Here is a 13,725-nt window from a genome sequence, read left to right on the forward strand (position 1 = left end):
CTATGTGGCAGCTAGCAGCAAAGTTTAATTTTTATGTGGTGCACAGCGCTCTGACGCCAGGTCTATAGGTTACTGTGCAAAAGGAATTATCTTGTATTTGGCCGCGTTTTGCTCAGCAATTAAACATGTTTACTATGTCATGAGTGACAGCCTGTACTCCTTCTATGCTGCTGCAATGTTATGAGTATGCCTCTGCTTGCAGATGCAAGAACTTTGTCACACTTGAACACAGAAGTACGATTCTTGTTGCAAGAGGTTATGAATAGCCGGAAGTATACTTTTCTGGTGTTAGATGGCGTAACCCAACAGTGGTTCACAATGCACTCGATGAAAACGTCGCTATGCCGCATAGGGTGTGACCCACCCATGCGCAAGAACTCTCCGTCGCGGGCGGTCGTCAAAAGTTTGGAAATGCAACCAGTATATATATTTTTTTATTGCATTAGATATGAAATGGCTCTGTTTGAAAAAAAAATTTATAGGGGGAGTGTGGCAGTGTATTTCTCTGTTGTGTTATAGCCTGCCTTCATTTCGCCACATTTTCTTTAAAATACACTTCACTCAAATATGTGCAGCTGTTGTTCCTCCTGCTTTCAAAGACTTTAGTGTGACTAATTGATCGTGCCTTTTAGGGATGTAAAAGAAAGCACATTGTGGAGAAAACAAACGTGTTTGTGTTTCTTGGTGCCACCTGCTTTAGATTTTAGCATAAGCTTATGCAAAAGAGGCAAGGAGTAGCTCTGTATCCTTCAAACAGTCATACTAAATGCCAACGGTGAAGGTAGTAGCGCCATTTCTTTGGAGTGAGTATGCACAAGTGCATAAAATGGGTCGCTGCTCACCTAGAAAATGTGCCAAATGGCTCACTGGTGGGTCACTTTACACGTAATTCGAGACTTCTAGAAAGCGTGTCATAGTGAATTTGTTTATGGGGAAGTGGTCTGGTTTGGGAAAGTGCAAGCTAGGGCGTGCACAAATGCATTTTGTGGAAAACATTTTGCCTGTGGTTCCCCTAATGTCGCTTTGCTGTGTGTTTTGCAAGAATCAAAGAGAGTAAAGATTTACTTGAATGTTCGCCACGTGCAGGTATTGGTGCTGTTCGTGGTTCAGCGCCTGGCGCCGCATTTCCCCCAGGCATCAAAGACCAGCATTGGCCATGTGGTGCAGCTGCTCTACAGGGCATCTTGCTTCAAGGTGCGCTTGTTCTACTTTTTGCACCTGCCACACTTCACTGTAGTTCAGGCTCTTTGATATTCTAAACGATCCGCATGATGTTCAGGCGTTAGTAACAGTCCTACTGTTATTAACGCCTCATCTTTACTCATGTTCTTAGAGATGATAGAATCAAATGTACGTGCTACGCAGTTTCTGTGGACATAATAATTGTTTTTTTCCCCTGTCTTTCTGTATTATGTATACCCTTGTATTGTGTATGCACTTGTATTATGTATGCCTCCCTGCAATGGTCTCCTTGTGAGATTGGCAGTATTGCTAAGTAAATAAATAAATAAATAAATAAATTGAAAGTCGTTAACACTTAGATTTTTAGATTTCAACCTTGAGTGTGTGTTGAATGCACGAGGTTTTTGTCATTGTGCTCTTGACAGCCACAATGGGTTCTAATTCTTGCCAACTATCTGATGGCAGTTTTTTGTTAGTGAAATTATATATATTAATGAGTGCAAACATAAAGAAAAATGCTAGAGACATCCCATAGTTAGTCTCGTGATTGCACTTTCTTTTTCCAAGAACTGTCGCTGGTTTAGGGCTGCAGCAGTTATATAGAAAGTATATTCGGGAAAATAACTTCCAGTACTGAAAGTTTCATGTTGGAATTCTTACAGTGGCCACACTGGGACCATAACCAAGAATTGGGTTGAATGAGGTGTACCTTTTGGTATAAGTGCACATGTTTACTGTTATATATATTTTTGCATAGAAAGCCTAGAATGTATGCAGGGTATCATGACAATTGTTGAAAAATAATCTGTGAAGACACTTGCCTCATAATTTCTGTCACTTAATATTTGCTGTAAGAGTTGCGGCGCTCGATCCAGCACGAAATCAACAAAGCCTTCCATATCTAGAAGAAAGGGAACATGTGCGTCCGTGAGCCTTCACTCGCCTTTCTCAAAAAAAAAAAAGATGATGTTTTTGAGCTGTTAACTTGGAACATTTTGACTCGTGGCACACTCATCTTGCATTTCATCTTTATGCACACGTGATGGTTGTTGTCTTGTTTCTTTTTTTAGCTATATGTTTTCCAGTGCAATAAACATACACACAGTTGTTCATTGGGGCTTGTGTTGTGTGGTCATTCTTTTTTTGTCCCGTTTTTGCGCTGCTTCCCCCTCAGTATCATGTACCAACTCGCCCTTCAAGACTCCTCTGCATAAAACAAGGCTTGCCGTGCGATGCAACATTTTTTTGGAACAGCTGCTGCAATATGTATCATATAATGTTTTTTAACTTTTATGGGATTTGCAGCACACAATGGCATGATCACTAGGCTGAGTTGATCTCATGTAGCCCATAACTTCTTAGCAACATGAATAATGCAGCTTTTCTGTGTGCGGAATTGTACTCTATGTCCTTGACTTCAATTTGACATTTTTTTTTTTTGAAAAATTTAATATTGGCTTTTTGAGGGAACTATTTTTGAACCTCAGTGTTTTTGGTAAACTACATTTGTTTCAGCACAAATTTGAAGTATTACGGAGAGAGCAAACACCACCAACTTTTTCAAAAGAAAGCTTAGATATCAATGCAAATATGTTCAGAGTTTTGGTGTCCTCAGTCGAACCAGTCTGCAGCAATATATTATTTAAGTACAAGTATTTGGTGCAGTTTGCCACATAGTGATTTTTTTTTTTCCCTCAAAATTGCTTGGGGATTGCAAGTTGAAAAGTTGCACACTTGACAGAAAATTGTTTTTCTGTGCTAGGAGCACTTTTATAGCGCAAATGTAAAGACACATCATAAAAAAAGAGACGACACACACAGCGCTTGTATTTGTAGTCTTTTTTTGTGTCATAACTTTTTTTGGTGTGTATTTGCATTTGTGCCGTAAATGTACTTCTAGGATTATGAACTAACTAGGCCCAAAAGAAGTTTTACTGTTTTTCTGTGGCCAAAATTATTATACCTATTTGGGCAAACGATTTTTTCTTTTTGAATAACTAACATTGAAATCATTGTTCTAGGTCTAAAACCCGCACATGAAATAAATTTTACAAAAATGGGGACAGGCAACCAAGGCCATGCATTTGTTCGTATCTGGACACACGCTGTACTTTGTGTGGGACCTTTTCTGCATAAAACCAGCACTGTCAACTGCAATTGTCAGAAAATGAAAATGAACACTTGCACGTTGCTATGCTATTGGCTTTCTTACATTACCGTGAAGCAATGCTGTGAAACCAACTTGTGCATTTGAACTCGCGCGTAACTTGTACCTTCGCATCAGCCCCGAATCATCCGTATATTTCGATAGTGTAATATGTGCTTCCAAACTAACTCCGGGCTGTCCGGAGGGCCCGTGTGAGGCAGAGGGCTTTGGCTTCTCTGTCCTAACGTGGGAGTGGTCTCGTGTCCGTCCCAGATTGAATCATCAGGACCTCAATAAAATTATTCGTACCATACCATGCATGCCACACATACCCAGTTAAATTGGTCATAACTTGGCTTTAACAAGTTTTCTTTCGAGAAAGGTAACTGATGCAGCTCAGCTCAAAAATTTGTTCTAGTGACACCTGCTGCAGTATATTTTTTATGCTTGGGTTGTCCATTCCTGTTTGTGCTGGCGGAATATTTTGTGCTTGTTATACACTACTGCAGCTTACGCTCTGTCCATTGCTGGCACAGGTGTCCAAGCGAGAAGGCGACTCATCGCTGATGCAGCTCAAGGAAGAGTTCTGCACGTATGAGGCTCTGCGGAGAGAGCATGACGCGCAGATTGTCCAGATTGCCAGCGAGGCAGGCCTGCGGATCGCACCTGAGCAGTGGTCATCGCTTCTCTATGGCGATGCGGCTCACCGGTCGCATATGCAGTCGCTGGTGGACAAACTGCAGAGCCCGCAGTCCTTTGCCCAGAGCGTTCACGAGCTGTCGCTTGCGCTGCAGAGGACGGGCGACCCTGCGGGACTGGCTGCGCTGCGGCCACACTTTGATTTCCTTGCCCGTTGGGAACCGCCGCCAGGTAAGGCTGGGCTGCTGGTTGGCTGGTGGTGTTGGCATGTGCTACCCCTATTAGCTCTTGCTGACCATGACGGCAGGCTTATCTGCACACATCTGTGGTGCTTTTGCTTGCTCCTTCCCCACTTGCATGCGTTGCTTCTAGTCTTTAACAGGTGGCGCTAGTTCTCCATGATAAAAGGGGACGTGGTACTTTAAAAATGTCGTCTTATTCTGCGATCAATTTTTATCTGCTGTTTAATTCATGTATGTCCGGGTATTTATTTCAAATATGCAATCACTTTTCTAGTACAGTGTAGACCACTTATACCATAACCGCCTATAGTGCAGAACCACTTACAATGCAGCCTTTTCCACTCCCGTTTACCCTCTCATAGTATCTCGTGTACACACATGCCGCTTATTGTGCAGTCCCCCAAGATAAAAGGCTGGTTATAATGCGGTTGCTAGAAATTGTTTGTGACAAACGCGGTAGCGAGTAGCGCTCGTTGCACCGCTGGGGAGCGAACAGCAAGGTCGTTACAGAGGAGGAGGGGACATGGAGTGAACGAACTAAGGGCGGAGGGAAGAAAAAAAGTAAAAAATAAATAAAAAGATCGCGGGCACTACGCAGGCTCGCCGAAGAGCTCATTCACACCGAAGGCGGGGTGGCCAAAGCGGTGAGGCAGCTGCGTGGAAAGCATAAAAAACCTCCTCTCCAGGCAACGAAAGTGGGAGAAAAACCAGGCGGCAAGAGTTATCACTCTCTGAGCAATTTTAGCCACCTGCCGAGGCTCGCTGCTTTGCCACAGCCAATCAGAACGCCACGCAACAGAGGCGAGAGTGTACGTTTGGGAGAAGCGCTGACACGTCACAGGGACATGTCACAAGGACACTATTCTGCCGCGCAGTGATTCATAGGAGGCCTGCAGTCTGAACAAGCTCATGCACTCGCCGCTTCGAAAATCCCGCTTGGCTAGAGTTACTGTATATGCTAAAGGTAGCATATACAGTAACTCTATGCTTGGCTGCTTTACCGCGCTGCCTTCGGTGAGGGAGGAGGACGGTTGCCTCGGTGAGCGATTAGCCTTTGCCCCGGCGCCAAAGCCGACTAGTGTGGCTTCGGCCGCGCACCGCTCAACGTGGCACGTGCGATCCCGTCGTTATCAACTACATGCGCTTAACAATTTTCTGTCGGGAAAGGTGTCGTTTGCTTCCTCGTCCATATATTGAAAACCTTGTATGATTTTATGACGCGAGCGTTCATTTTTTCTGCCAGTGTGCTATCGTACGTAAGCGTGGCGAATTATCGGCCCTTGTTGCGGATCTCCCCGGCTGCGAACGCGAACTTCGTATCATGCACGTGGTTCTTGGTTCACTGCTAGTGCGATCTTTTTGAGGCTGAATCCGCATGTTTTGGAAAAGCTTTCCGCAACAACGTACCAAACGGCAAGCTAGGCCTTATCGGCGTTGGTTGCGCTTCAATTGGTAGCAGTCGCGTGTATCTAAGTTGCAGTTTGGTACCGAATCAACGAAACTCTTAGCGGTGGCCGCACTTGACGGGAAGAGGTACATATCGTTAAATAAAAACTAGGGCGGCACGTGTAGCGCTCATACAGTGGTTCGCGAGTCGATTGCGATTTCTTAAATAGGATGCGCGCCCATGAAATCGAATTGTTGGCGTCTTTCAACACATCAAATTCTGGATGTGATTCGACAGTTTTGTGTAATGCGCATAATCGAGGCGGTCTTGTAGTCTGCGAATTTCCGCGATGGTGCTTTCATTTGTTAGTCATGCCCCCCCCCCCCCCCCCCTCCTTTCGCGTTCATTTCATTGGCAACGTGTGTCTTTGAACGTTAAATTCTTTTAACATTCAGAAATTTAAATGTTAGCAAGCACGCAACGCATGTTTCGATTCTCGGACATGCGAAGCTGCATGCTCAACACATTTCGCGCAAGTGCAGCCCTTGAAAAAGGTTGTTTTGGTTATAGTGCGGTACCGCTTATCGTGTGGATATTCGCGACTTACGTTATAAGCAGTCTATACTGTATACTATGTAGTTATTAAAATACAGTCGAATCTCATTAATTCGAACACTCTTAATTCGAACTTCCGGTTAATTCAAACTCGCGATGAGGTCCCGTCAAAGCTATGTGTATTCCAATGGGCAAAAACGCCCGGTAATTCGAACGCACAGGCACTTGCGACGGTTAATTCGAACATATTGTGCCCTGAGAATGCTCTCAGCACCCCCCCCCCCCCCCCCCGATCTCACGGCGGCACCTTCGACACCTCAACTCTGCGTGCCAAGGAAAGGAAAAGGAAAGAAAAGGCTGCGGTGGAATGTTTGCGCTCTCTCAAATGCCGATCTGCGATGTGCCTGTGCCACACTTCTCCCTTTTCCGCCCCTGCCACGTAAAGACCCTTCTCCTTCCAACACCGCACGAAAAGAGACAGAGAAAAAAAAAATAAAAAAATGAAGCTGTCGCGGAGTTGGGCTCTCTCTCACGTAGCGATGCCACGCTTCCCACTTTCCTGTCTCTGCCACGTAATCCTTCTCGTTTCAATACGCGCGTGACGAGAGAAAAAAAAAGAAAGAAAAATGCCGATATGCTTCTCTTCGTGTAGAGACGCTCCTCCTTGCTCGTCACGTGCTGGCCATGCTGCGGCTTTGGCGCAGAGCGTAGTAGCGGATATGCACTCATTGTCGTCATTGTCTTTAGAGAGTGTCCGCGCTGGACATTGCCGCGCGCAACTTCTCTTGCCAGGAGGATGCTGAAGCCGAAGCAGATATGCTTTGCAAGTTGCCTGTGAAATTGATTGACTTGCTGCAAGGCAGATGTGTGCAGACGCACATCACTGATTACTTCAATTAATGATGAATGTCCTGTGATTTGTGAATAAATGTAAGTCTTCTGAAATTTCCCCCTCGTGCGTTAGCTCAATGCACATGTGCCACTGCATGGGGAGCCCTCCGTTTACTTAGCTTTCATTAACTCGAACTCCTTTTAATTCGAACAAATTTTTGGGCCCCTTCGAATTCGAATTATCGGGATTCTACTGTATGAAGTTTTTAGATTGCCTTTTGGGGGGCAAAGTTTCTTTTTTTTTTTTTAAACTGAGAGAGTTGCATAGTAAATCAGCATGTCACAATAATCTGGAGTCATAACTTCATTCATCACAGCAAAATTAAATTTTCTAAACCCATTTGAACAACAGTTACGGTGTGTCAAATATTTGGGATTGCTTTTCCAGCTTGGCATTCATGAATGTTCAAAAATGTATAATTACTGTTCATATGGGCTTAAAACATCCAATTTTTTGTTATACTGCATATAGTTATGTTTCCAAGTTATTGTGACAGACTGATTTAAATTAACTAAACCAGCTGCTATCACGGAAAGCCACTACTGTGCACACTGCTGCTATGTCAGTCTCTTATCGCGAACCCTGGAACAGTTTCGAAATGCTCCTTGGCGTCATCGCGCACAAGGAACAGTTTTGTGAGTGTGCCAGAAGCTTGTCTGCACTTAGGCTTAAAGAGGCAAAAGGCTTTTGTGGTGGAAGATACTTGGGCAATATTTGCTGTGGCACTGTATTTCTTTGCTGACGGCAACAGAGCATGTCAAAAAAGGCAATTTTGTACCTAATGGTTAAAGCTTACTAGTGTGTAGCTATGCAGGCATTAGTGAGGTTTCACTGCTGTTTGCATGAACAGCAAGAGTACATTTGAATCTTCTGACATGCGTCATAGCTACCAACAAAGAAGCTCAAAGACTGATTTAAATTAACTAAACCAGCTGCTATCACGGAAAGCCACTACTGTGCACACTGCTGCTATGTCAGTCTCTTATCGCGAACCCTGGAACAGTTTCGAAATGCTCCTTGGCGTCATCGCGCACAAGGAACAGTTTTGTGAGTGTGCCAGAAGCTTGTCTGCACTTAGGCTTAAAGAGGCAAAAGGCTTTTGTGGTGGAAGATACTTGGGCAATATTTGCTGTGGCACTGTATTTCTTTGCTGACGGCAACAGAGCATGTCAAAAAAGGCAATTTTGTACCTAATAGTTAAAGCTTACTAGTGTGTAGCTATGCAGGCATTAGTGAGGTTTCACTGCTGTTTGCATGAACAGCAAGAGTACATTTGAATCTTCTGACATGCGTCATAGCTACCAACAAAGAATCTCAGTATCACAGTGCAGTATCACAGCAAGCGCTACCTAATGTACTCATTTCACACCTTTTTCTTTTATCTTACGAAAGCATTGAAAAAAAAATCGAGCTCTATAGCATGATGTCTGATAAGCGCACAGTGGTAGTGCGAGGGAGCATTTCGAACTGACCGGGTCCGGATCACACTACGGCTAACAGGGCGGATGGATACATGCATTGGCTCTCCGCTGTACTTTTGCACATCTGCGTAGCAATCTGCTAGTCAGCAAAAACTTGCATTGTTTCAAGTATTGGCTACTTCCTCGCTACCGCAGGAAGTCGTTTGTCTCTGGCTACTTGCATGCAGTGCATCATTTTCTCAGATGATGTGCTTGCTTTACTGTGCGCACACATTTACTGCAAGTGGGAATGTTCTTCGATGTTCCTGTGACGCACTAGAGGCCTACTTGAACAAAACAACAATAACCAGTGCAGAATTTTCGGGTTGCTGCCTAATAAAATCCTGTCGCAGGTTTACGACAGTGCTGCACCCATTTTTTGTTGAAGGGTCTTGTCGGTGAGGCTTCTCCGCACATGCATTGAACTCAATCATGCATGAACACAACAAGTACTTTGTTGAGTCAACTCTGCAACAGCAAGCTACTTCAGCTTCTGCAGAGTGAGGTGCACTTAAGGGGGGAGGTGGCGTTGCAAAAAAACTTTTTTGTTTGTTGACCTAGAGCAATGAAATTTGGCATGCATTCTCATAAGTGTCTTGAATAGGAAAATATGCAGTTTCATCATGATACCTTGAGTAGTTCTCAAGTTGCATCATGCTACGTGGTTCAACTTATATGGTCTGCTCGTGGAAAGCCTAGCGCTGTAACAAAACATTCCAGGAAGCTGCAAATGGTGTTGATCTTTACTCAAAAGAAGACTATTGGGTATGACAATCTCAACATTTTTTTATCACTTTTTTTATAGAGATCATCATGGCTGTCTACACACATTGTCAGAAATAGTGTCATGTACAAGTCATCTTCTAGAAAAAAAAATTGAGCCATAAACAAGAATTCTAAGATTGCCATACCCTCAAGAAATGTTTTGGGATTCAGAAAAAAAAAAGCTGCATCAAAATTTGTCCGGTCATTCCAGTGCTACACTTTCCTCGAGCAATGCGCAATGTCCAAAGCACACTTGTGAGAAAAAGCCTGTCGAAGTTTTCGACAGGCTTTTTTTGATGAACTTTCTTGTTTCTCGTTGGATATTGATGAAAATTGGCATATACACTAAGAATGACCTCACAGTGCTTCCATAAAAACTTTGAGGCGATACCACAAATACTTTACAAGAGACAAATTATTTCTTCATTGAACCTCGTAGAGGGGCTGAGCATAATGTCAAAAAAAGAAAAAAAGTATTGAGAAAACTGCGTTTAAAGTTTCAACTTTTCTTTACGTCTCTAAGACACCTAAAGATGGTGATCTCAGGTTTGTCTTGTGATATTCGACTTGTCAGGCATCTGGTCTCTGACCAGTGCGCCTTTGTTGCCTTTTTTTTCCCATAACCTCCTTTTCATGATTTACAAAGAACAAGTATGGATTTCAAACCAAGTTCTTTGTATGAAGGAGTGGTGTAATAGGCTTGACAGAAAAGATTGTAATTGAATAAGACCATATACTGAAATGATTACACATATTTTTTGTGCTGAAGTTGTAATTAGCATAATTAAGTACTTGATTACAAATAATCACTGAACACTTCTTTATTCGGAGAGAGGTTTATTGAATCAGAAAAATGCATCACACCATGACGGCCTATTCCTTCTTTCCAAATAACAAAATTATGGGCAGAAGACTGGTGGCACAGGAATTTTCAGCAATATAATTAATGACGCGAAACGGGCATATAAAAATTTGTACCACTGATTCATACAGGCTCTTTTGCCACTCTAGCCGTGAAACACATCATCATACAGCCGGTCGCGGAAACTTTAATCTACGAGGCTTTCATTGCCTCGTAACATTCATAGACGTTCGTTGCGATATCAAGCACGGCTCCAAGCACGTCTAAATTGCATCACAAAAGCTTATTGACAGCACTTCATATGACCGTGGACAGTGCAGCCGGCACGTAATGCACTTGCCGGCGGCGTTCAGTGACGATGCTTGAAATGTGTAACTATGATGACAAAAAGTCTGCGCGCACAGCGGTTGGCATTGCATTTTTGAGTGATGACGCGCGAAACTGCTAGCCGCTGTTCCGAGTAATCTTTGGCAGTGAGGGGGAGGGGGGTAACGAGCTTGACTGTGTGGTCCGCTGTTAATGCGTAAAATGCCCGTACGTGGTTCAGAGGAGCTAGCGAGCGATGTGCTTCATTTCTTGCGAACAAGCACGTCCCCACAAGTGCGCTAGCACGTCGTACTTGCCCGCAGTCTCGCTGTCGGCGGAGTTGGGGCTACAGCCGACTCCGATGACGCGCCACGTTCGTAGACAGCGCGCCCGCTCGTAGTAACCTGATCGCGCATCCGTCTACTGCTCCTAACTAAAGTGTAATTATATCATAAGTGATCACCGAGCCGTGAACACGTCACGAAGTAGCAATTTTCGAGAGCCATGTCCTCGCAATGCACAAGCAGCAGACGACGATCTCCCGGAGCGAGCATCGGGCCAATGGCAAGGCGAGCTGAGGCAACATGGCAGTTACAGCCAATCAAGGGCCTCAAAACGATCTTTAAACATTTGCTTTTTGTGCGCTTGTTTTTAAAGGGAGGAGCCAGCTGAGGCGGGAAAGTTTAACACGGAAAAATGCTCTTTTTGATGAGCCCAAGAAGCCGGCTCCCGGCCCCGCCATCGCGAAGCCATAATTTTTTGAAAATGACCGTTTTCTCGCGATTTCCAGAAAAAGTTTCGCTACCTAGGTGGGTGAAATGAATTTTCCGAATCACTTCTGCACGGTTTTCAGTTTAGATATTTTCGAATCAGATAGAAAAAGGGTTCCAGAAACTGAAAACTTGATTTTCAGAAAATTGATTTTTTGCCATTTTTCGCAATTCCTAAGCCACATCCCCCATTAAAAGCAGTCCTACATAAAGATGCATGCAGCATGGTGACAGCAGCACGCTTTGGTTATCATTTATTAAAATTATACTGTATGCTCACAGCAGCAATATGCCACATGTGCTGCAGAGCTTATTAAATAGCTGAAAATAACTATAGTGATGGGCTTGTCGATGATTAGCCATACTCTAGCGTCCATCAATGACTCATAAGAGAGCAGAAGTGGTTCAGAAGAAAGTGCACAGGACATGAAAGACAGAAATAAGTTTAAAGAACACTTTGCTTTTGTGTTAGCTTTTTGTTCTCGTGCCTGTATGAAATGGGTATTACTTGATTTAAGAATGGATTTGCTGTGGTAAGGTTGTATGTCCTTCGGTGCTTTGTATGACCTCGGGGCGCTTCTCTTGGGGGGGGTGGGCTGCAGACGGTGGTGCACCGACGTGGGAGGAACTGAGGAGGTGTGTTCTGGCAGCCCGTGCCTGCCTTCAAGGGCTGGTGGCATTCATGGGGGCATTTGGGGGTCGGCGAATGAACGGAGGGGGTGGAGGAGCCCCGCCGCCGTCGTCTCCACCCGGGAGGGGCAGGGCCGAGACGGGGGGTGGCAGTCCGAGCCACAACTCGGGTGGGTCCCGCTACAAAACGAGCCTGTGCCGGGATGTGGTCCAGCGTGGCTCATGCCCTCGTGGGGCCCACTGCACCTTTGCTCATTCCCAGGAGGAGATGGACAGGTGAGCTTTCAAGATGTAGTTTCCTTCGGATAACTAGTTAATTTATCACAAATGCATTTTATAGCTATAAGTTTATCACATGCTGCATTAGGTAGAAATGTCGCTCTACTCATCTAGTCTACAACAGTAGAACCGTGCTATCCATGGCTGATACAGTGTTTTTGGACACTCCCTGCATAGCTCCCGTAAGATCCAATTCATTGGGAATCTTACATCTCAACTGCAGTACCATTTACACATCATGCATTGTGAACGGGTGCTCTGAGCTTGCCCAGGTGACTAGCCAAGCACAGCAGCCATTTTCACAGCTTGGCTTGCAGTGTAGTGGTGTCAATGACACAATTATGGATTCCTGCTAGCAAAAACATAGGCTTCAAGATCTGTATTTGCTATCCAATAATGTATTTTAGCCCCTAAACTGGTTTTGGTAGATGCAGTCAGCAAAATGTTGGTCATTGCTATTCATAGAGAGGTAACATTGACATGTGCTTATGCCTCCCATCCATCATCTTCTTGCATTGTCTTGCGAGCCATCGTGCTGGCCGTGCAAATGTGCTGCATGTTCTTGGTTCTTTCACGCCTCCAGCTCTTCATGCCAACAGAATCGCATGCAGCAATTATGTTTCCCACTGCCGCTATTTTACTTGTTGATGAGATGCAGCTCAGTGGGCCGATGCATGCATCAGAGTGATGAAGATGGAAGGAAGCAGAGGCCATCTTCTCCAATCATTTTCAGAGATGCACTCAACCTTGCTTCAGTGTGGTAGAAGTGAGCCACAGTTACTTTATTACATTCTTTACTTTGCTATACGTATTAGTATTGCTTTTTACAAGAGCTATCCGAATGTTAAAATTTAGTTGTATATAGAAGTGTGAGTGTGAATTGAATAGACTACTTTTTGAATATTTCTTGAATATTTTTTGGGAAAGTGCGGGGGAAAAATGAGAATTCCCAAGCATACTCTCATGAGATATAGAAACATAAATATTTCTTTCCACTAGGTTGATGAAGCACTGGCAGGATGGTACTTCATAGTTTTCTTAAAGGGAGATGCTGATCTTAAGATGAAAATTTTCATTATGTGAGATATTGTAATGAAATTAGGTGTTGATATGTATTTCTTCCTCCTCTTTTCAAAAATGTAATCATTTTTTAATGTATGCCTACCTGTTATCAAATTTAGAATATAAATGAAGTCTAATTACTTAATTTGTTATGGATCATTAAGGGCACTTTCCCTCAATATTTTTAGGTTCTGTTTAGGATGCAGGAGTAGCCAAAAACCTGCCATTTGGAGCTATGCTCTTTATATTGTTACTGAGATACATCATTATATAAAAAATTCTCATTTGCATTGATGCTCCACAATATTAAAATTTGATTAGTACATATTCTTCTTCATAACATTTCATATGTTTCTCTTAGCCCCAATAAAATAGCATAGCTCCACAGTCCTGTTTCTTACGAGTTTAATGGTATAAAGTTTTAAAAAATTACTTCACAAAAACATGATGAAGAGTTTCATGAGGCTGGTCAGGCTGGCAAAAAATGTGAAGCTGAGAAAATCGCATTTGAAGTTTTGACAAGCACTGGAAACTTTTCTATAAGGAAC

The 13,725-nt window shown here is 43.6% G+C and overlaps 1 protein-coding gene across 23 annotated transcripts in view; it reads left to right on the top strand.

Annotated features, from left to right (window-relative positions):
• Positions 1 to 13,725, top strand: part of LOC119160958 (uncharacterized) — a 156,035-nt gene that overhangs the window by 35,509 nt on the left and 106,801 nt on the right. For all 23 annotated transcript variants that reach the window (XM_075880215.1, XM_075880222.1, XM_075880223.1 and 20 more), the window contains 3 exons: positions 1,087 to 1,194; positions 3,865 to 4,198; positions 11,809 to 12,112. In XM_075880215.1, coding sequence (XP_075736330.1) covers positions 1,087 to 1,194; positions 3,865 to 4,198; positions 11,809 to 12,112 — 746 coding nt within the window. The remainder of the gene's footprint in view (positions 1 to 1,086; positions 1,195 to 3,864; positions 4,199 to 11,808; positions 12,113 to 13,725) is intronic.

This window comes from Rhipicephalus microplus, chromosome X (assembly GCF_043290135.1).
Source record: "Rhipicephalus microplus isolate Deutch F79 chromosome X, USDA_Rmic, whole genome shotgun sequence".
Taxonomy (NCBI): domain Eukaryota; kingdom Metazoa; phylum Arthropoda; class Arachnida; order Ixodida; family Ixodidae; genus Rhipicephalus; species Rhipicephalus microplus.